At 39.6% G+C, this 25,201-nt stretch overlaps 2 protein-coding genes across 2 annotated transcripts; both read left to right on the plus strand.

Annotated features, from left to right (window-relative positions):
* The first annotated feature begins 17,334 nt into the window (after positions 1-17,334).
* Positions 17,335-18,568, plus strand: LOC126789247 (uncharacterized). Its single transcript, XM_050515352.1, has 3 exons — positions 17,335-17,553; positions 17,666-18,031; positions 18,279-18,568. Exons 1-3 carry the CDS (start codon positions 17,422-17,424, stop codon positions 18,303-18,305), a joined length of 525 nt encoding a protein of 174 aa, XP_050371309.1. The 5' UTR covers positions 17,335-17,421; the 3' UTR covers positions 18,306-18,568.
* Positions 18,569-20,316: 1,748 nt separating this feature from the next.
* On the plus strand, positions 20,317-21,168 carry LOC126789245 (desiccation-related protein PCC3-06-like). Its single transcript, XM_050515351.1, has 2 exons — positions 20,317-20,479; positions 20,581-21,168. Exons 1-2 carry the CDS (start codon positions 20,348-20,350, stop codon positions 21,058-21,060), a joined length of 612 nt encoding a protein of 203 aa, XP_050371308.1. The 5' UTR covers positions 20,317-20,347; the 3' UTR covers positions 21,061-21,168.
* Positions 21,169-25,201: the final 4,033 nt, after the last annotated feature.

A 25,201-nucleotide genomic window follows, 5' to 3' on the forward strand; every position in this document is an offset into this window, starting at 1 on the left:
CGTAAAACCTTAAATGCCGAAACAGTAATAATGTTTCACTGTCCAACAATTTCTGGTTTTTACGAAATTATTGTTCATGTAATTACTATTCATATATTACTATTCAAATACATACTATCTACGTATTACTTTTCATATACGTAAGGTTTACGTATTACTTTTCATATATGTACTATTTATGTATTAATGTACTATACATAGTAAATACTATCTTAGTAAATACAAATCACTGATTTACCTTTTAGAAATTACCTTTTACAATTACTGTACGTAAATTAAATTCACATTTACTGTACGTAAATTTCTTCTACATTTACTGTATGTAATTTACTTTTTACATTTACCGTACAGAAATCTCTTTTTACCAAAAATTATTGTTTGACAAATCACTGTTCACGCGCCACCTCCGGCGACAACGCGTGGAGCTTACGCGCCACTCAAATCGGCGTGCGTGGCTTGCCCACCGCCGCCCAAAACCTCTCCTTTTTTCCTCTCCTCCCCTCCCACGGCCTTAAGCCGCCTCCTGCCCCATTCACGCCCCTGCACGCGCCGCCTAAAGCGGCGGTACCCTCCATTTCCCCTCCTCCTCTGATTCATCCCAAATCTCCACAAATTCGCAAACAAAGTATCTCAACAATCAAATCAATCGAATCCTTACCTAATTCGAGCCTTGGAACCACCGGAGTGTCGCCGGAGGAGCTTGAACAAGGCGGCGATTGATTTTGAGCAGAGAGTGAGGCGGCGACGCGATTCAGGCTCCGATCGCCTCGCAGGTGGCACCAGGGATGAGGAGAGGTGGAGACGTGCTAGCCTCTGGCACTGGCGTCGCTGGAGGAGCAGCTCGGACGGCGGAGGAAGTTGCGGGGCCTCGGGTTGTCGCGCGAGAGCTCACGGCGGTAAAGGGAGGCGTGTCGAGCTCAGGGTCTGATACATAGGGCCTTGCGAAGCTTTTGGGCGAGGCGGTGAGGGCCACGGAGGTCTGGTCGGCGAGATCGCCGGCGAAGTTTTCTAAGGGAGGGAGAGATCGGGGAGAGAAAGAGAGAGGCGGGTGAGAGGGGTTTCCGAAAATGGAAACCCTAATCTCTAAAATTCCATTTTTATACCCACTTTCAAAATCGGAAACTAACTTCCATCGTTAATAACTTTCATGCACGACGTCCGATTAGGACGCGTGACGTGCCCACGAACTCGTATCGACGAGCCCTACAACTTTCATGAATGAAGTTTTCGGAAACGAGCGACGGAGTAAAAATCGACTCCCGCTTCACGGAAACGTAACGTTTTTCTGATTTAGATATTCGAAGACGGTTTCGTTTTCGATTTTACAACGTCGCGAAGCGAAACAAACACGTTTTATTAAATTAACGAAGTTTATTAATTCCTACGAACTCACATAATTGATCCCAAAAAAACAGGTCATTACACATACAATATGAGTAGACACACTAAAGACATTTATGAAAAATAGCGTAATAGCATTAAGAGATCTAGTAATTCCGGCCAGTTTGTCTATACAATTGTATTTACATCAAGCACTTAAGAGTAGGGATTTCATCAAGTTTTAGACTACATTTCAGGACTAGCTAGGTCTTATAATTCAGTAGCAGGAAAGAATAAAGAGCAAAACAGACACCATCCTTCATGTCACATGCTATTATATCTCATATAAGATTTCTGAAATTCTTTCATTCATCAGAATTACTTAATTTCCTTAACATTGAAGCCGTGAGTTTCCAAGGTAAAAAAGGTGCATGATTAATGCAGAACTTGATAATTTTTAAAGTTCATGAAAAGATATGTATCCCTCGTCCAATTAATGACAATGTAGTTCCTTACAAGGGTGCGGTAATATATTTCATGCATCAACTTTTTATCACATTACAAGACTCACAATCTACTGTATTAATTTTCATCCTGCAGAGACCATGCCAATATGTGTTTCACAGAACTTTGAAGGAGTAAGCCTTTTGCGTGGTCATCTATATATCTTGCAAATCTAATAGTGTTTGTATGGTATAGAACTCGATCAACAAATATTTAATAATAGGATGGCCTTTTAGAAATTGTCATCAGAAGTCAATCAATCGTTAACTGAAAACTCTGTTCCTGTATAATCCAAAACCACAAAACATGGCAAGGATACTTCACTGATATAATTAAGTTCCCTTTATCGTAACCAAGGTAGTGATCGATATAGCCATATAGGTATATACACAGGAAAGTTACTTGCAAAAATTTCATGAATGGTAACAAAGAAGAACCCATATACACAAACAATTCTAAATTAAGGTCTAAGACGGCTTCTTCCTTTTCTAAATCCAAACTAACAGATTTTTTAGAAGAAGTATGCTATGCTCTTTATATGTCTTAAACCAGATGTAGGTTGTGTTCCAACACTACTTTAATCACCTTACTAACGACAAGAACACTTGCGTGTCATTATAAATAGATGTCCGGCCAATGCCCTATACTGAACTGGAAAAGAACGTCTTAGCTGCATGCTTCAGTTTTGCATGATAACAATTTTTTTAAGTTGAAGCATCTCTACACGCACCTAATCCTTTCACACACACTAAATTCTATCCCTTCGTCTTCCCAACTGCTAAACCCCAAAGACTAAAACTATAATTCCTAAATTAACTAAATCTCTAAATTAGATTGACTAATTCCACTTGGGTTTTGGGGCTGAGCTCTACGCTCCACCACAACACTATCATGCATCTTCCATCTCAGTTTGCTCCTTGGATTGAATTGGAGATTTGGGAAATCTGTTTGTGTTCGGCAATCTTAGGTGAATAAGGTGATGAAATTGAGATTCGGGTTTCAATTTATTTCTTTTAATTGTTTTGGTTCTTCTGATTTTAAGCTTGGGTTAAGTTGATTACTTGATTTTTATTTGCTACTTTCTTTAATTTTGTTTGTTTGTTTGTTCCAGTTGGGGATTTTAATCCGTTAGGGTTCCGTACTTCTGTTGATTTTTATTATTGAGAGAAGACCAGAAGAATCAAGAGAATGAACAAAGAATAAACAACTTTTAGTAAGTTTAGTTAAATTTAAGGCAAAAAGACCGATTTGCACCCCAAATTTGGTCATAATTGTCAATTTGCACCCTGAACTTACATTTGAGTCAATTTACCTCCTAAACTTGGTAAAAATTGCCGATTTGCACCATATCCGTTAAATTTAATGTTTTCCATCCAATTTTAAGTCACATGTCATGCATTTGAGGGGCAATATTGTCATTATATATTTATTTATATTTAATAATGAAATAAATTAATAAAATTACTTAAGATGAACACTTGTTACAATTTTTTTTTCGAAACATGTTATTGATTTATATATTTATTATTTTACGTGATATAGTATGTTAAAAGATATTAGAAAAATATAAATAAATACATTGAAAATTAAAAATAAATGTGTGTTCTAGGAGAATTATTATTCTACCATTATGTGTGTCTTAGCCTTATTAGGTTTCATGTTAGAGATAAATTCGCATCTCTATAATAGATTAAGACTCTGAATCATACGGGGTTGTAGTTATGTAATACCTATATATAGGCCACATTATCAATAATTAAATGGTTACGTTTTGTTCCATTACGTCGTTATTATTCTCGTTTCGTTCCTCCTCCAACAATGTGTATATATATATATATATACACACAACAACTATATTTTAATGGGTGGGTATGTTGAATATTGTAATAACCCAAAATTTCAAACAATTTTAAGTTTGATTTGAATTCTATAAAATTTGGAATTTTAATATGAATGAATGTGATTGGTTGCGTTGTTATAAAACGAGCGATGGATACGTTCTCGGAACGTTCAAATTGAAAAACGTTACGTTTCCGCAACGTATATATCGACTTTTATTCCGTCGATCGGTTGCGAAAACTTCCTTCACGAAAGTTGTAGAGCTCGTCGATACGAGTTCGAGAGTATGTGACGCGTTCTAATCGGACGACGTACGTAAAAGCTATTAACGACGGAAGTTAGTTTCCGATTTTGGGAGGGGGTATAAAAGGGAATGTTTTAGAACTAGGGTTTCCATAATTAGAAACCCTTTTGCATTCGGCCCGCCTCCCTTTCATTCTCTCTCTCTCTCCCACCTCGCGACTCCCTCTCTCCCCGATCTTCCTCCCACGCCGGCGATCTCGCCATCCAGCCCACCGTGACGAGCACCGCCTCTCTCAATCGCGTCGCACGGACTCTCTCCACGAAACCCGAAGTCGACGCACCTCCTTGAGATGTCGTGAGCCTCCTCTCTCCAACCCGAGGCCGCAAGCTTCATCGCCGCCATCGCACCACACCGACAACGCGAGGACACGAAGGGAGCATCACGATGCCGAATCCTCGCCTTGGAGCTCTCTGCCATCGATCCAAGGGCAAAACCGCACGATCTCAGTCCTCCCCAAGGATTTGAAATCCATCGACGATTCAGAGTGACCAGATGGGTTGCTCGTTTTCTCATGATTTTCATTATACTGTGTTGATGTGGAGTTGTGTCTTTTATGAGACGAGAATTATTTTAATATTTTACTCATACGAGCTGTAAAGCTTACCGGGTTTGTGTTGCAATCCCGGTGCACCAATTTCAATGGTGTAGGGGATACTTCCGCAGGTGCTGAGTAGTGGTGATTGAGTGACGACTCCGAAGACTCGAAGTCGATCGCATCCAGTCATGGTGAGGTTCCAGCGTGGATTGTGTGTGAGATTTGGTGTGATTTTATTTGTGAGGTTGTTGTGAGGATTATACAATTCCATTTGTTATATGTTGAATTATCATTTGGGTTTGTAATAATCGGCTTGACTGAGTTATATTTTAAACTCAGATGTGATCCGCTGCGACATTAAAATGATTTCGATTTCATTGAGATTATTTTCGTGTTTAACGATTTTAAGATTTTGAGTTTGAAGCTCGAAATTTTAGGGTCGTTACAGTTGGTATCAGAGCCTAAGTGTGTATTTGGCGATTATCAATATCATCCAGGAGCGATGATCCGACTGCAGGCGGGCACCCATCACATGCTCCTCGGTATTGATATGTCGTCGGGTACGCGAGAGTGTTAGGAGCCATACCTCACGGTTTGGTCCTCTAGGGAGTATTGTGATGATACTTCGATGATTCATCTGATTTGGAATGTCATGTTATAATCTTTGGATCTGTTTTGGCTGAGTTCGAGATTTCTTGAGTATTGACTAGGTATATTGTTTTTGAAGGTGATGAACGGTGACAAGGGCCGAGGACGGGCGAGGGGCCGAGGTCGAGGTAGGACCACAGGCCGAGTCCGCAACGTGGAGAACCTTTATGAGGAGGCTGCTCCACAGGTAGAGCAGGTAGGCCGAGGTCGAGGTAGGGCCACAGGTCGAGTCCGCAACGTGGAGAACCTCTATGAGGAGGCTGCTCCGCAGGAGGAGCAGGATGAGCCAGCTCCTGCGGTTAGAGATGACGGTCGAGTGTTGAAGCTGATCAAGGATATTAGTGCACTGGCAGCTCCGACATTTCATGGGGGACTAGATCACATGGTAGCTGACCATTGGATCGAGGGTATGGAGACTTATTTTGAGTTGATGGAGTGCACAGAGATTGAGAAGAGAAAGATAGCTACATTCTTTCTCAAGGGTGATGCTCTAGATTGGTGGAAGAGCATGAAACAGACTGTGGATGTGTCTACATTCACATGGGGAGATTTCACCACCATATTCCAAGAGAAGTATTTTCCAGCCTCAGTACAGGAGGACTTAGAGTTGGAGTTTCTGGCATTGGTACAGGGAGACATGACCATTAGAGAGTATGATGCTCGATTCTCGCAACTGTATCGGTATGTCAGGCCCATGGGTACGACTGCTTTAGCTCAGAAGTATCTACGTGGGCTGAAACAAGAGTACAAGACCATGATATCAGTCCTTTGCCTGACTTCACAGGAGCAGATATTTGAGAGTGCTATGAGTTTGGAGCAAGCAGAGAAGACTCAAGCAGGTGATGTGGGGAACAGAGATGCAAAGGGGAAAGGCAAGGCAATCTATACAGGCAGGGAACACTCAGGGCCGAAGGATAGGTCATGGAAGAGGCCAAGACCCCACTATCAGGCCCCGATAAGGGCACCACCCCTAGCTATCAGGGCAGCACCAGTCAGACCATTAGCAGCAGTGAGGTGTTATGGCTGCAATGAGATGGGACATTACGCCTCAGCATGTCCGAAACCGAAGAGAGGAGGGTGCCATCGGTGCGGGCAGGTGGGGCACATAGCTCGAGATTGTACCCGACCACTTCCGGGTAGACAGGAACGGCCGCAGAGACAGCTACCAGCAGGCCAAGCTAGAGTGTTCGCAGTGGGTCAGCGAGACACAGGAGTGGAAGGTACATTATCACTCTTTGACTACCTTGCTAGAGTACTGTTCGATACGGGAGCATCGCATTCATTTATTGCTAGTTCGGTAGTGGAGATGCTAGGATTGATTCCTACACCTCTTGGGAACGCTTTATGTGTCACTTCGCCCCTCGGAGTGTCACTTGAGTTAGAGACAATCTGCAAAGCTTGTCCGATCTTGATTGGAAGTAGAGAGTTCTCTGCTTCGTTGATTGTGATTCCGGATCACACTTATGATGTGATCTTGGGTGTTGATTGGTTGAGACCACAGCATGCTGTGATTGATTGTTTTGACATGGTGGTGTCATTTCATAGACCTGGGGAGCCAGTGTTTCGTTATCGTTGCCTCAGGTCAGATAACGCCATGAGATCAGGAGTTTTGGCACATGTGGAGTCGGTGGATCAGAAAGTATCTATCGCAGACATTGTGGTAGTATCTGAGTTTGGTGAAGTGTTCCAAGAGATACCGGGGCTACCTCCTCGAAGAGTGGTAGATTTCTGCATTGATGTAGTACCCGGTACAGCACCTGTGTCAAAGGCGCCATATAGAATGGGGCAGAATGAACTTAAGGAGTTGAAGGTGCAGATCGATGAGCTATTAGACCAAGGGTTCATTAGACCTAGCGTTTCACCTAGGGGAGCACATGTTTTGTTCGTGAAGAAGAAAGATGGTTCTCTGCGGTTATGTGTGGACTACAGAGAACTGAACAAGGTGACCATCAAGAATAGGTATCCCTTACCTAGGATTGATGACTTGTTCGATCAGCTCAAAGGTGCTACAGTGTTCTCTAAGATTGATTTGAGATCCGGTTATCATCAACTCAGAGTGAAGGAAGAAGATATATCGAAGACAGCCTTCAGGACCCGGTATGGACATTATGAGTTTGTTGTCATGCCATTTGGTCTAACGAATGCACCAGCTGTCTTCATGAGTTTGATGAACCGAGTATTTAGTCCGTACTTGGATGAGTTCGTGGTGGTGTTTGTGGATGACATTCTGATATACTCCAAGACACAAGAAGAACATGTGGTACATCTGAGGACAGTGTTGCAGACCTTGAAGGAGGCGAGACTGTATGCCAAGCTAGAGAAGTGTGAGTTCTGGAAAGAATAGGTCAAATTCCTTGGTCATGTTGTCTCGAAAGATGGAGTGCTAGTGGACCCGTCCAAGGTGGAGACAGTGAAGAATTGGAGTCGTCCAAAGAACCCTACAGAGATACGTAGTTTCCTCGGTTTGGCAGGTTACTACAGGAGGTTTATCGAGGGGTTTTCTAGTATCGCATCTTCATTGACCAAGTTGACCAGGAAAGATACTCCGTTCGTGTGGACGGATGCATGTGAGGAAGCATTCAGCAAACTAAAGACTAGACTGACCACAGCTCCAGTGTTGACGATTCCTTCTAGTGGTGGTGGTTATGTCATTTACAGTGATGCTTCGCTCCAAGGTTTGGGTTGTGTGTTGATGCAGCATGGAGGAGTTGTTGCTTACGGCTCGAGACAGTTGAAGATTCATGAGAAGAATTATCCGACACACGACCTAGAGCTTGCGGCAGTTGTATTTGCTCTGAAGATTTGGAGACATTACTTGTATGGTGAGAAATTTCAACTCTTTTCGGATCATAAGAGTTTGAAGTACTTGTTCTCACAGAAGGAGCTGAATATGAGGCAGAGGAGATGGATGGAACTCCTCAAGGACTATGATTTCACATTAGAGTACCACCCAGGGAAGGCAAATGTAGTGGCTGATGCCTTGAGCAGAAAACCGAGAGGCGTGGTAGCTTCACTTATGGTCCAGGAATGGTTCATGCTAGAAGCTGCATCAGAGTTCGATTTGGTACCATCGGGAGGAGAACCAAGGGTCTTTCTTGGTAGTGTCACAGTGCAACCCACATTGATCACGAGGATCATACAGGGTCAGGCGCAGGATAGACACTCACGAGCTAAGTTGGCGGATCTTGTAGTTGATACGCTTGATGAGTGCCCTTCTGAGTGGAGAGTTGGACCCGATGGAGGGTTGAGGTTTGGGGCAAGATTGTGTGTCCCAGATTGTGATGATCTTCGGGAGGAGGTTCTTCGTACGGCACATCGTTCAGGCTATACCGTCCATCCAGGGAACACCAAGATGTACAAGGACCTACGCAGACAATTCTGGTGGAACGGTATGAAGAAAGATGTAGCAGAGTTTGTATCGAAGTGCCTTACATGTCAGCAAGTGAAAGCAGAACATCAACGACCAGCTGGCATGTTGAAACCACTGACTATTCCTCTTTGGAAGTGGGAGCAGATATCTATGGATTTTGTGACCGGGTTGCCTAGATCGAAGAAGGGTCACGATGCCATATGGGTGATTGTCGATCGATTGACGAAGTCGGCTCATTTTCTCCCAGTGTCGATGAAGTACTCAGTGGACGTGCTTGGGAAACTATATGTGGATGAGGTAGTAAGACTTCATGGTGCTCCAGTTTCTATTGTTTCCGATAGAGATGCACGTTTCACTTCGAAGTTCTGGGGTGGTTTGCAGAAGGCGATGGGCACCACCTTGGATATGAGTACAGCTTTTCACCCTCAGACGGATGGACAGACGGAGAGGGTGAATCAGGTGATGGAAGACATGTTGAGAGCATGTGTGTTGGATTTCAAGGGTAGCTGGGAAGATCATTTGAGATTGATTGAGTTTGCCTACAACAACAGCTACCATTCTAGCATTGGCATGGCACCGTATGAGGCACTTTATGGTAGGCCATGTCGATCTCCGATCTGTTGGGCCGAAGTTGGTGATGAGGCACTGATGGGCCCAGAGGTGGTTCAGGAAACCACTGAGAAGATCTCGATCATTCGGGATAGAATCCGGACCGCTCAGAGTAGACAGAAGAGCTATGCAGACCTGAAGAGGAGACATGTGGAGTTTGAGATTGGTGATCATGTGTTCTTGAAAGTTTCACCTATGAAGGGTGTAGTGAGATTCGGCAAGAAGGGAAAGTTAGCTCCGAGGTACGTTGGACCCTTTGAGATACTTGAGAAGGTGGGCGAACTAGCTTATCGACTAGCCTTGCCTACTAGCATGTCGGGTGTACACAACGTCTTCCACATTTCCATGCTGAGGAAGTATGTACCAGATGAGTCTCATGTGATTGATCATAGCACCATTGAAGTGAAGGAAAATGCCACTTTTGTTGTCGAACCGGTTCGTATCCTGGATAGATCCACAAAGAAGCTTCGGAGGAGAGAAGTTGAGCTAATCAAAGTGCTGTGGAGTCACCATGATGAGGGTGATGCATCTTGGGAGCTAGAGTCAGACATGATGACCAGATATCCACAGTTGTTTGTTGAGTGAGCTTGAATTTCGGGACGAAATTCCTTTAAGGGGAGTAGATTGTAATAACCCAAAATTTCAAACAATTTTAAGTTTGATTTGAATTCTATAAAATTTGGAATTTTAATATGAATGAATGTGATTGGTTGCGTTGTTATAAAACGAGCGATGGATACGTTCTCGGAACGTTCAAATTGAAAAACGTTACGTTTCCGCAACGTATATATCGACTTTTATTCCGTCGATCGGTTGCGAAAACGTCCTTCACGAAAGTTGTAGAGCTCGTCGATACGAGTTCGAGAGTATGTGACGCGTTCTAATCGGACGACGTACGTAAAAGTTATTAACGACGGAAGTTAGTTTCCGATTTTGGGAGGGGGTATAAAAGGGAATGTTTTAGAACTAGGGTTTCCATAATTAGAAACCCTTTTGCATTCGGCCCGCCTCCCTTTCATTCTCTCTCTCTCTCCCACCTCGCGACTCCCTCTCTCCCCGATCTTCCTCCCACGCCGGCGATCTCGCCATCCAGCCCGCCGTGACGAGCACCGCCTCTCTCAATCGCGTCGCACGGACTCTCTCCACGAAACCCGAAGTCGACGCACCTCCTTGAGATGTCGTGAGCCTCCGCTCTCCAACCCGAGGCCGCAAGCTTCATCGCCGCCATCGCACCACACCGACAACGCGAGGACACGAAGGGAGCATCACGACGCCGAATCCTCGCCTTGGAGCTCTCTGCCATCGATCCAAGGGCAAAACCGCACGATCTCAGTCCTCCCCAAGGATTTGAAATCCATCGACGATTCAAGCCTTTCCGAGGCCAAATCGGAGGGTCTAGCTTCGAATTAAGGTATGGTGTGGTTGTATTTGATGGTTGTTTGTGATTGTAAATGAATTGGGATCGATTTGTGAGGATCGGAGGTGTTGGAGGAGGAGAGGGTTACCGCCGCGTAGTAGTGGCGCGTGGGGGAGCGTGGAAGGTGCAGGAGAGGGTCTGCCACCGTAGGAAGGAGGAGGAAGAGATGAGGGATAGATTTGAGGTAGCGGTGGCGTGCTACGCGCCGTGGTTAGCCTCGGCGCGTGGGCCCCACGCGCGGCCGGCTGGAGGTGGCGCGTGTGCCACACGCGCCGCCGTGTGGCGGCGGTGTGATTAGTTTTGACTGAAGGGGTATTTTGGTAATTTACTGTGTTACGGTAAATGTAAATGTAATTTTTATTTACGTATGGTAAATGTAATTAAGTTTTACCTACGGTAAATGTAATTATAAATTACTTTTAGTAATTGTAAAAAGTAATTTTGTAAAAAGGGTGATTTAGTAAATTTTATTTACTGAATTTGTATTTACATTAAATCGTACGTATACGTACAGAAATACGTATTAATATTTATACGTACAGAAATACGTATTAATATTTATACGTACAGAAATACGTATTAATATTTATACGTACAGATATACGTATTAATATTTATACGTACGGAAATACGTATTAACATTTATACGTACAGGAATACGTATTATTATTTATACGTACAGAAATACGTATTTAATATTTATACGTACAGAAATACGTATATAATATTTATACGTACAGAAATACGTATTAAATATTTATACGTACAGAAATACGTATATAATATTTATACGTATAGAAATACGTATATAATATTTATACGTACAGAAATACGTATTAATTGAGTATTGTACAGTACCCGTGAATAGTGAACAGTGAACAGTAACTTCGTATAAACCAAAATTGCTGAGCAGTAACCGTATATTACTGTTTTGGCATTTAAAGGTTTACGAAACGATTCTAAATTCTTTTCTTATTCTTTTAAGGTGATCGTTAAATCGAGGAAAGGAATTAGCATCGCGAATTGTGGAATTACGCTCAAGTCAATAAGGTGAGTAAAATCTCACTGAATTACGAATCTACCCTTGTGGTGATTCAACATTTTTGCAAGTGTGTTTATTTAATGAATTACAACATGTATATAACTTAGTGGACTACGTATATATAGTATAATGGTAATAAATACATATATATATATATATAGTTCATTAAATTACATACTGTTATTAATTTATTAAAAATAGTCATTTCGGTGACAGAAAAATTGTGCATGTGTGATTTTAATGGTACGATATGATGTGAGATTATCGTACGTAATTTTTCAGGTGTTTATGAAATATGACATGTATATGATATAGTGGACTATGTATATATTGTATAAATGGTAAATAAATACGAATATATATAGTTTGCTATATAATATACTGTTATGATTTTTATTATGATATATTGTGAAAGCTTTAAAACGTATAATATGATGTGAGATTATTGTACTTGTGATTTTATCACGGAAAATGTGAAATATTGTGATTGGTCTTCGGACATGATGTGTGGTACAATATGATGTGAGATTATTGTACATGTGAGGCAAGTCGGAACCTAGCCTTTGGCCGGGCGAAAGTTACGATACAGTTAGAGCTCTAGTCTGTCTGCCATAGTACTGCATGAGAGGTAACGGGTGGTTATCTGCTCATGGGTACTCAGCTTGTTTTGGATGTTGGGTGGCGGGTGGTTACCCAACATCAGCGGTATACTAAGTGAGGGGTAACAGATGTGTACCAGCGCTCATTAGTTACCATTTTGTGAAAATATTAGAGTGACCAGATGGGTTGCTCGTTTTCTCATGATTTTCATTATACTGTGTTGATGTGGAGTTGTGTCTTTTATGAGACGAAAATTATTTTAATATTTTACTCATACGAGCTGTAAAGCTTACCGGGTTTGTGTTGCAATCCCGGTGCACCAATTTCAATGGTGTAGGGGATACTTCCGCAGGTGCTGAGTAGTGGTGATTGAGTGACGACTCCGAAGACTCGAAGTCGATCGCATCCAGTCATGGTGAGGTTCCAGCGTGGATTGTGTGTGAGATTTGGTGTGATTTTATTTGTGAGGTTGTTGTGAGGATTATACAATTCCATTTGTTATATGTTGAATTATCATTTGGGTTTGTAATAATCGGCTTGACTGAGTTATATTTTAAACTCAGATGTGATCCGCTGCGACATTAAAATGATTTCGATTTCATTGAGATTATTTTCGTGTTTAACGATTTTAAGATTTTGAGTTTGAAGCTCGAAATTTTAGGGTCGTTACAAATATATAATTCGAAGTAGGGTTAAGTATGTAGAAAAAAAATGTAAATAAATAATTTGATTAAAAAATAATCCTCCTTTTAAAGAATATTTGTATTTGTTTTTAAGAAAAATATAGATAGAAAATGACAATATTACCCCTCATGTGTATGACATTTGACGCAAAATTGGATGTAAACAGTTAAATTTAATGGATGGTGTGCAAATCGGCAATTTTTACCAAGTTTAGGAGGTAAATTGACTCAAATACAAGTTTAGGGTGCAAATTGACAATTTTAGCCAAATTTGGGGTGTATTTTGGAAATTTTGCCTAAATTTAAACTATCGGCTATAAATGCACGTGTTTTTGAAGAACTATCAACTCGTGGAGTTTTAAATTTTGTTAATTAAATTTTTTATATTGTATGCATTTAAGACGTTAGACTCATTGTGTTCCTCTTAACTTGGTGTATCCATTTTAGTTTCAATTCATAAAATTTTCTTGCACCGATGAGATTCTCACTATTCTCTTCTTCATCAGTTTAGAACTTTAAGCATCCCTAAGTAACCATTCAGGATCCGCCACTACATGACAACTTTCCTCAAATGAAGACCCCATGATAAACCCAATTGAGCTAGGAATCATTTTCCCCAAATCAAGCATCTAGGGATTAAAATTTGAAAATGCGAACTGAAACTTTTGCACATAAGAGTGATAGTAGTAAAATTATAGGGGGCAAAGAGAGAAGTTTGAGATATGTAACTGACCTCGATCTGAACTTGGAAGGTAGTGATAGTGCAGGTTGGGCAGAGTCGTTTAGCGTGACTGAAAGTCTGAAACCGCCGGGGCAGTGCAACTGGACAAAACCTCCACCCTCTACAAAACGTGATACTAATTTTGAATTGATTACTTCTTTCTCTCCTTTCTAAGCCAAGAAGCAGACGTTATAACTTCCAGTCGCACCCTCCCTCTTCTAAAATTATGAGTCAAACGAAACAGTACTTCGTTATACTCAGTACAAAAAAAATGATGAATCTTATAGTTCCAAAAAGTCTTCTATTATCCTTTCAAAAAAAAATCTTCTATTAATATAATAGAAGCCAGTTTCATTGGTTAGATATCCAAAATGTCCACAGTTTATTAATCTTTGAATTTTTTCTAGATATAGTGCTAAGAGTAAGATTGTAGTTTATAGATTATAAAGGTGTAAAAAAATGAGGATTTCTATGGAGAAAAATAAGAAAAAAGCCACGATTTTACAATTCAATACTAATGGGTAATAACTATCAACGGTTGTAAATGTAACACTTTACACTGACCCACTTTCAGTTTATTTCTTTTCATTAATTTAAATCTTTTTTTGTTTTTCTAAATTTTTAATAGAAGAAAATAAGTCAAATCGCATGAGGCTAGTATAAAGGAACAAGATGAGTCTTTGTTCAAATGTTCAATCTTCAGACTAAAAGACTCCCTCAGTGCCAATGAGATGTGAATTGTAATACCCCGAATTTTCGGGTTCAAATCGTATGAAATCTTGGAATTTATTAAATTTGGAATTTGAATAAATCGCATTTTTGTCGCTTTAATCGCCAATGTCAAACGAAACGAAACCGAAGTTAAAAAATTAAAAATGTTACGTTTCCGCAACACGGGAGTTCACTTTTACTTTGTTGCTCGTCTCTAAAAACTTCCTTTATGAAAGTTGTAGAGCTCGTCGATACGAATTCTTAGACACGTCACGCACCTTAATCAGACGTCGTATGTGAAAGTTATTTACGACGGAAGTTGGTTACCGATTTTAGAAATTGTATAAAATGAGATTTTTTGAAACTCTAGTTTCCAAAAACAGAAATTTTTTTTTTCTCTCTCTCGCCCCGCAGTCGCTCTCCCCCCTCTCGACTCGACCTCCCTTTCAAAAAAATCCTCCGCCGAATCTCGCGCCTCCGGCCGGCGTGGCTCTCACCGCCGGTCCCAAGACCACCGCAAGCTCGACCTCTCCCTCCCCCGGACGAGACGCACCCTCCCTCGTCGCCGTGAAGCCTCGCCGACAAGCAGCGATTTCGGCAAAAAACTCGTTGTCGATCCAAGCTTCGCCGCCGGTGAATGGAGCCGTAGATCCTTACAAATCGACGTCTGGGTTGAGTATAGCACGAAATTGGAGCTCAAATCGGAGGTTTTTACGTCGGATGAGAGCTTGGAATTTCCGAAGCTTCACGGCGACTTTCCGGCCAATTTCACATGATCTGGGTTGCAACGAATGTACGGTTGTGATCTCCTCATCATGTTTTTCAGCTATCATGTTGAATGTTTGTGATTTTATAGAGTTTGGGCGGAGGTGTTGGAGTGTCGCGTGTCGCCGTTGTTGGCCTCGCATAGGAGGTTTTGGAAGTGCAGGAGGACGAAGACAGGCTGTGGAAAGGAGGAGGAGAGGAGAGGGGAGAGTTTTGGGCGGCAGTGGGCAAGCCACGCACTGCCACTGTGGGTGGCGCGTGAACCCCACGTGCGGCGACACGTGAACAGTGATTTTGAACATTTAATTTTGTAAAAAATAATTATTTGCAGTAAATGTAAAAAGTAATTTATGTACTGTAATTGTAAAAGTAATTTTCTGAAATAGTACATCGGTGATTAGTATTTACTGAAACAGTACATTGGTGTACAATAATACGTAAACAGTACGTACATGAACAGTAATATGTGAACAGTAATTGCGTAAACCCCGTAAATTGCTAAACATTAAACAGTAGTACTGATTCGGCGTTTGAGGTATTACGTAACGTTTCTAATCATTTTTTATACAACTAGGTGATTAACAAAACTAGTGAAGGATTTGCTTTCGGTTTTGTGGAAATTACGCTCAGGAAAATAAGGTGAGTAAATCTCACTATGACGAGTCTACCCTTGGCGGTGATTCATAATTACGCTTTATTTTAAAAGACCGAACTATGATATGTATATGATATAGTGGGTTGTGTATGTGTATAATGGTAAAAACGATACATATATATGGGTTGCTATATCATATACTGTCATATTCATATTTCAAATGAGTTTATTTATAGAACTAATATTTATGTTATTTGAGCATGAGTAGCTTGATTTTTGTACAATAACATGTGAGGATTGTATTGTACGTAGTTTTAACTTGTGTCATGTTAAAACGTTTTTATGTCTTCGGACCTATCTTCAGACGTGTTGGCATATCGGAACTTAGCCTTGGCCAGGTGACAGTTACGATTCAGTTAGAGCTCTAGTCTGTCTACCGGTATACTGCATGAGGGGTAACAGATGTGTTACCTGCTTATGAGTACCCATATTTTTTGGATATTGGGTAACAGATGGGTTGCCCAATGTCCGACGGCGTACTGCATGAGGTGTAATAGATGAGTACATGAGTCTCATGAGTACCCGTATTATAAATGTATTAAGGTAAACAGATGAGTTGCCCAATTTCTCATGAGCACTTATATTTGCAGATATTATTAGACAACCAGATAGGCCGTCCTGTGACTCATGAGTGCATTTATAATTAAATGTTTTCAGTATTTTTCTCTTATATTACCATGCGTGTTATACTATTGTTTTACTCATACGAGCTGCAAAGCTTACCGGGTTTGTGTTTATAATCCCGGTGCACCTATTCGATGGTGTAGGGGATAGTTCTGCATGTGTGGATTAGCAGAATTAGAGGACTACTCTGAAGATTTCGAAGTTTCTTTATTTCTATTTTGTGGTGAGGATTGAGAGGATTTTACATTTACATTTGATATAATTCTTGAATTAGTACTAATTAAATCGACTGAGATGTACTATGAACTCAGTTACGATACGATGTGACTATAAGATGATTTCGATTGAGATTGTTTTAGAGTTTTTCATGGCTTCGATTTTTGAGTTTAACACTTAAAATTTCGGGGTCATGACATGAATGCTGGTATAATGTAGATTTATGCTTCTTCTTTTTTTTTTTTTTTGAATAAACGCATTATTTTTTTAATATGGCTAGTTTTGTGTTAAAGAAAGTGAATTTCGTTTTTTTTTTCCAATAACGTGTGAATTATGTGAAAATCGTTCATGTGTCCTTGAACACTGTTTTATGAAAACCTCATTCTTCAAAATAAGTAAAGTGTTCGTAGTTGAAAATTTGAAATTCACTCGGAAATTTCTAAGAAATGAAATGCTTAATCTAAATCTTTGGGCTTGTCAATTTCATCTTCCATCTTGAACATACATCCTTACCCCCGGGATAGGCGTACGTAAGCCAGTTGAAAACCATTGGTTACACGTGTACATGGATTAATACCCACACAAATATATGCCAGATTGGAACTGATAATTTGGCCGACATGTCCATAGGGTCTACGGATCAAAACGTTTCTCAATTTTCTTTTGAATTACTCTCCATCAATGGACCAGGACGCGTGACAACCATAAAACACTGCCACCTTACCCTCGTAAAACTCTATAAGTCTATAACATGCAAAGGGTGATGAAGAAGATAACATATAATCTTGGAAAAAATATCTGTTCCAGAAACAAAAAGAAAGTTTCAAAGAAGTAACATAGCATTACCAAGAAGCAACAATGGCAGCTAGCAATATCATCTTCAACCTCTCAAGGTCGCCGTTACCTCAATACCCGGCAGTTTCACACTCTCGCAGTCCCTCCCTCAAACCGTCCGGTGTTTGCTTCACCTCCGCCTCCGTATTCTCCAAGGTACGTGTACATAATTACGTACGTGCTTTAATTAGCTAGAACAACTCCGGCTCAATTTGAACGTACCACATGCATTTGATATATATTTACAAGTAGCTTTTTGATATTTCAGGGTCGAGCGGCGGACAGGAGTGTTGATTATTCGAGTTGTCGCCCGGTGTATGCCGGAAAGGACTGGAGTACTAAAGCAAAGGCAACAAAGGAAGACGATGTCGAAGATGAAAAGCAACTCTTCGAGCAAATTACGGGGGCAGCGACGGAGTACGCGGAGGAAACAATGGAGAACGTAAAAGGCGCAGCAGAGGCTATATCGGGGACTGCCAAGGATTATGCCGATGATGCAAAGGAGAAGACAAACGAGGCAACGGAGACTATAGCGGCCAAGGCGGAGGTGACGACTAACAAGGTGGCGGAGCCGGAGACGACGGAGAGTGACAGTGAGAAGGTCAAAGAGACGACGGAGAGTGACAGTGAGAAGGTCAAGGAGACGACGGAGAATACTTAAATTAAACTTGTGATTGATATATTTGCACATATGGATACATAATTAATCTTAACGCGCTGCTATCTAGGCTGCTAGCGCTTACAGTTGAAGCCTTCCCAAATATTAGGATTACAACGTTAAATCCTGATCTTAGATATATTTAGTATGATAAGAAGATATTTTTTCCGAAATGATGATGATCAAAGAAGACATTTTTCAATATTAGTTAAGCTTTGAGAAGGTCAAAGAGACGACGGAGGATACTTAAATTAAACTTGTGATTGATATATTTGCACATATGGATACATAATTAAGCTTAACGCTCTGATATCTAGGCTGCTAGCGCTTACAGTTGAAGCCTTCGCAAATATTAGGATTACAACGTTAAAGCAATCCTGATCTTACATATATTTAGTATGATAAGAAGATATTTTTTCTGAAATGATGATGATCGAAGAAGACATTTTTCAATATTAGTTAAGCTTAGAGCTTATCAATAATAGAACATTTTACATATATGAATTTCTACCAGAGGTACAAGCTGTTCAACTTTTTCCATGTTTTTACCAGCTGTTTCATTTTGACATACGACATAACTTAACATTTCAGTCTGTAAAACTTTAGAAATATATATGTTTAAGAGGTACAAGCTAATTTAAACATTTCAGTTTGCATGTAAGTGTAACTACAAGATATTACATTGGTACGTAATACAGTAATTAGCTAGAAACAAAGTACTAAACATAGTTATTAATTAGAGATTCAAGTTAATGAGTTACTATACACTAAGGGTTGAGAATGTAAACTGTATATACTACATTAGATACATATAAAATCTTCGCAGAATATTAGATATTTGAGTATCTCTCGTGCTAATTCCTGGTAGTACCTCGGTGCAGTAGGTTAGGATTTCCTTGTCTTACTAATGTCTCCTCTTCTAAACCTGAACTACAAAAGTTGACGGCCTATAACTTGATCTCTGAAACTTAAGCTGGTGTTGTGAGTCAGTTTAACTCCCGTCGTTTGGGCAGGTTGACTGCTAATGTGCTCATTCATAGATCGCATGTTTGTGCTCATCCAAGAACTAATGTGGCCAGCCGAGTGGAGAAGAAACTCATGCTGGCCGGTATTGGGCAGCTAGCCTCGATGCCAATAGAAATTAATGGCCAGCACTCACTGCAATTGACCCCTGCGATCAGGCGGCTGGCACAAGTCAGCAATCGTACGTATATACAGATATATGATAATAGTCCCAAGAAGCGGAACTCGTTGAGATTAGTTCTTGTTGGCAAGCCTCCAGATCGAAGATAGGGTGATATGTGGGTCGAAAGCATCAGTAAGCACCTATGAGCTAGGGCCATATTCTTGATTTACTAAAAGAATGTCGAAAATTCTAGTATACATTAATGTATGTTATACATCTCACATCCAACGGTCGATATTATTTTGTGAGTGGGGTCAGAAAAATAATATCCGTTGTCAACCGTTGGATGTGAGATATAGCATACATTGATGTATAGTAAATTAAACCAACAAACATACTATTATGAATTTTGTACTGTAGTAATTGCTCAAATTACTATTAGGCACTTAGGCAGCTTAATCAGGCTGTATCCACACTGAAACTCATGTAGATGGTACAACTAATCGGGTTCTTTAATTTTCGAGCATACACATAACACATGCATCAATGAAGATTATGAAGTTAATAAGTGTTACTTAAACATTACCCTTTTAAATCCATCAAGCTGACATAACATCTAAATGATCCAACGACGTATAGACTTCTTGTCTCGCTCTCTAATCTCAAGGAAGGAGGACATGCAAATGATTGAACTTAATCACCTAAATTATACGAAAACCAAGTTTTCAAGATAAAAAGGAAAACCCCTCCAATATTGGTATACGGGGGTCGCTATAGTGCTAAACCTTTGAGGTTTGAGCCTTCCTGATACATGGTCTCACACTCTCACCCCTTGTAGATATCCGACATTTTTAGATGTCGATATGCTTAGCCAAATTGGAGTAAACACAGGATACCCGTGCATGGATTCATGCCCACACAAATAGATGCCAAATTTGAAATGATCTAACCGACATCATTTCTATGCGGATCAAAATGTATCGATTTTTTTTTCTTGACGTACTCTTCAGGACTGGACCAGGACGCGTGTCAGCTTATTTCATTGCCACGTACCCCACCTTGACCCTTTATTATAGCATGCAAAGGATGATGAAGTTGCTAAACCAAAGAAAGAAGTTAAGAGAGTAACAGAGAGTAACAGAGCAGCACACAGCGCATTAACAACAATGGCAGCCAGCAACGTTATCTTCAACCTCTCAAGGTCCTCGTTTCCTCAGTCCCAGGCTTCACGGTCCCCCGGTCACTCTGTTAAAACCTCCAATGTCTGCTTATTCACTTCCTCCTCCAACTTCTCCAAGGTAATCACTTCGTTAAAACCATTAGGTTTTTCACTTCAATTTCAACGTACGCACAAGGCTTCATTTATATTGACCTGCTCTTCTTTTTGTTGCTACATCAGGTTGGAAATGCGGGTCAGAAGAGTAGGTACTCAAGTTCTCGCCGGGCGTATGACGACAAGGACTGGAGCACTAAAGCAAAGCAAACCCTCGACGAAGATATCGAGAGTGGAAAACAAAGCTTCGAGGAACTAAAAGGAGCAGCGACGGAGTACGCCAAGGACACGGCGGAGAACTTAAAAGGCGCAGCAGCGAGTATCGGGGAGAAGGCCAAGGAGGGGTCTGATAAGGTAGTGGAGTCCGCAGAGAGTGTCAAGGAGAAGGTACAGGGGTATGCAGATGATGCAACACAGAAGACGAAAGACGCGGCGGAGACTATAGCAGCGAAGGCCAAGGAGGACACTAACAAGGCGGTGGAGAGCGCTGAGAGTGCCAAGGACAAGACTTTCAATGCGGCGGAGAGTGGGGCGGAGACTGTGAAAGATAAAGTGAACGAGGGGACGAGCCAGACGGCTGAGGCAGTGAAGAATTTGAAGTTGTAAACTTGTAATTGGTAAATTCTGCTGCGCGGTGGTATAGCATGCAGCACCCTATTTGTAATTGACATATTTGCACGTACGTACGCATGGGTTGATGGAAACATTAGCATATTATAGTATACAATTGCTACATTAGAGAAATTAGTATATATATTAGCCACGTATCGTCATATCTCAGGAGCCGTACTTTTAATGTTATTGGTCCATTTTTAATCGTTTCTAATTGATTTATATATATATATATATATAAATTTTTATTATTTTCATAACGGGCATGTTAATTATACCATAATATAATATAAATATATAATTAGCTAGGTACATCACATAGTTGGTGTCACGTGGTGTGGCAGATATACATAATAATTACTTTGTTACATTATTGTCACCCCACAATCTACTTTGTTCACCTCATTTACTCATTTCACCCCACATTTTAAATTTAACATTAAATTTATTTCACCCACTTATTTTTTTAAAACTGTCCTTAGATGACATATCGAATTGAAAAAGATAATTTTTAGAGACAATATTTCAATCAATTTACAGTAATATAAAAAGAAATGATACATTTTCCAAATAGAATCATAATTTGATTCATATATTTCTTTTTAATTTATTCTAAAAAATTAAGTGATTATCTAATATAAATGCCAAAAAATTCATAAATTAACAACTTTGAGTTGTGGAAAAAAATCATAGATTATCAATTTTAAGAATGAAAAAATATTGATTTTAGTGTTATAATTTTTATTTATGATGTTCACCAGGTATTATAAAGATGTTATTAAGTTAACAAAAATGATTTATGATTTGAATAACGAATATTATATGAATATCGAACAGAAAATATGAAATTTTTCAATAAATAAGAGATAAATGTTTCTAGATCGGGTGGAAAGATTAATATTTCATGACAAAATAAGTATTTTTTTGTATACATATAATTAATTGATTATATATTTTAAAATTTTTGTGTACTTAATAGTTATTCTGCACTTAGATAATATAGTCTTTCAGTAATTGAAATTTTTGTGGGCTGAACAAAAGAGTTAGTGGGGTGGCAATAACCGCACCCTTTATTAATGGTCATAATAAGCTTTCATGTCAAAGCTCCGAAATTTCGAATGATAAAAATTTAAATTCGAACCCATGAAAACTCTAAAATAATCTCAAATATATTGAAATCATCTTATAACAACAGTGTATCGAAAACTGAGTCCACAACATGACTCAGTCGACTTGAATAATACATAACCAATGGAAATGTAAAATTCACTCAATCCTCACCACAAACAGAATAAAGAAATCTTCGACAATCTTAAGAGAAAGCTCTCAAATTCTGCTAATCCACACCTACATAACTATCCCCTACACCATTGAATAGGTGCACCGGGATTGTAAACACAAACCCGGTAAGCTTTGCAGCTCGTATGAATAAACCAATCGTATAACACACAACTTATACAAAAGAAAATATCAAAGTCATTTATAGATAAATGTACTCGTGAAACACTTGACGACTCATCTGGTTGTCAAATAACATCTGAAAATATATGTACTCATGAAACATTAGGCAACTCATCTGTTTACCCAATTACATTTAAAATACGGGTACTCATGAGACCCAGGTACTCATCTGTTACCCCTCATGCAGTACACCGACACGCACTAGGCAACCCATCTGGTTACCTAAAATCATGTAAAACATAGGTACTCATGAGACTGATGTACCCATCGGTTACCCTTCATGATGTACACCGACAGACACTCGGCATCTCATATATTACCCAATATCACTAAAAAATATGGATACTCATGAGACCCAGGCAACCCATCGGTTACCCCTCATGCAGTACACCGGCAGACAGACTAGAGCTCTAACTGAATCGTAAACGACACCCGGCCAAGGTTCGGTTCCAATTACTGCCAACACGTTTGAAGACATAAAACGTTTTAATAAGACTCAATGTTAAAACCATGTGCAATAACAATTCACACATGTTATTGTACTACAACCAAGCGACTATTGCACAACAATATGAATATAGTCACAAGATTATAATCTCACATTTGAAATAAAATCGAACATTATATATAACAACAACCCATATATATGTATCGTATTTCCCATTTTCGTACACATACACTATATTATATAAATATCATGGTTCACTCTTTTTAATAATTCAAAAATAAAAGTCACCGCCAAGAGTAGACATGTCATAGTGAGATTTACTCACATTCACTATAGTCCATAATTACTAAAATCTTTTTTAAATCATTTATTAAAATAGCGTTTCACTTACCCATGAACTGTATACGATCAAGTTCACGTAATTTAAACCAAAACATATTTTTAAAATAATTTTTATAAACTTGTGATGCAGCGACTATGGTAACAACTCAAACTAAATTCAATAATTATAACACTACTTTGATCATAATGATCATTGTCAGGTTTACTCACCTTATTTCCTGCGTGCAACTTCCATGACACCGAAAGCGACTCCCTCACTCGTTTCGTCGGTCACCTAATAGCATGATAAAATGCTTATAAAATGATACGTAAAATATCAAGTGACGATTTCATTACAGCTAAACACTGTTCTTAAAACATTGTTCATGCGCCGCCACTATTTTTCGACCACCACCAATGACCACCAAATTTCAGCAGTACAATCTGAATGACATTCCTAACAATTTTCTAGTTCACCACAAAGTCCAATTTTAAGCCTAAACACTTCAATTTAACAAAAAAAAAAACCTCAATTTAAAAACCTAAGATTTATTTTCTTCGATTCTCCTAGCACACAACGATTTGGGTTAAATATTTTGGAGAGTTTGTAGTATGGAATGAGACCTTCAAAATGGGACAATAATCTCATCGATTGGTGGCCGGAGGAGGGAGATCCGGCGAGGTGAAATTCGGCCAAATATGCACTTTCGAGGGAACTTCCGGGCTTCATCGCTCCCAAACGGCGGCGAGATGGCGTGTGCCACCAATCCACAGGGGACGCAACAACCTTTCAAACGTGTGACCGGTGCGCCGCTCTATGGTGGCCGGACAGAGGAGATTCGGCGGTCCAAAGTCGGCCGCTCGGGGAGAGAAATATCTTAGATTTTCGGGGTGAACAGTACCGATCCGAATTTCTGATTTTTCTCCCCTTTTTTCTCTCTAATTTCCCTATTTATACTATTTTCCAAAAATGTTCAAATACTTTTTGATTCGTAACTTCTTCATACAAACCATGATTTAGGCGTACCGCATGTCCACGAATTCGTATTGACGAACTCTACGACTTCCAAGAATGAAGTTTTATGAGATTCCTAACGGATAAAAAGTCAACTCTTGACCCGCCACGATAACATTTCCGTGTATAAATCGATCGAACAATTTCGTTTTGTCCCTCGTACTATATAATCTGATCACCACTAATTTAAATATTTCTGAACAATAATTAATAAATAATTATAAATTTCTGAAATATTACATTTCCCTTGATACATCTAGTTCAAAAGCTCGATCTCTGACGGTTGTTTTCTTAATAACAAACTAGTCATGAACATACCCTACAACCATACCCTACAGGTGTGAATAACCTCCCACGTAACTTCCTTATAGAATATGAGACATTTATTTTTATTTTTTTATGTTATAATTTTACTATTTATTTTTCTATCCCTTAATCATATCATTAAGCCGAATTTCAAATTAATATGAAAGATTATATATGTAACTTCACATGCTATTCAGTTGACAAAGTAAATTTGGGTTATAAGAGTATAGATTATCAAAAAAACGAATTAACAAATAAATGATCAAAGTTATTTTTTTTAATCTAAAAATATATTGCGGTAATTGATAGTACGTAATTGAGGTTTTCAGAAATATGTAATTCTCATCCTGCAACAGTTTCCACACATGAATGCTAAACAAATAAAAGCAGCAGATCGATCTAAACAAACAATTACAATAATTTAAAATGGTGATGAGGAATTCTGAAATCATCAAATTAAAGACCTTTTCTTTTTGCTCCTTGATCAGCAAGCAAGCAAGAAGCAGACGTTGTCCCTAACAGAGTATTTGGGCTGATCAATAGCCCAAGAAATAAATGGCCTCCGAACTTAGGAAATTACAGTA

This window comes from Argentina anserina, chromosome 3 (genome assembly GCF_933775445.1).
Source record: "Argentina anserina chromosome 3, drPotAnse1.1, whole genome shotgun sequence".
NCBI classification, from domain to species: domain Eukaryota; kingdom Viridiplantae; phylum Streptophyta; class Magnoliopsida; order Rosales; family Rosaceae; genus Argentina; species Argentina anserina.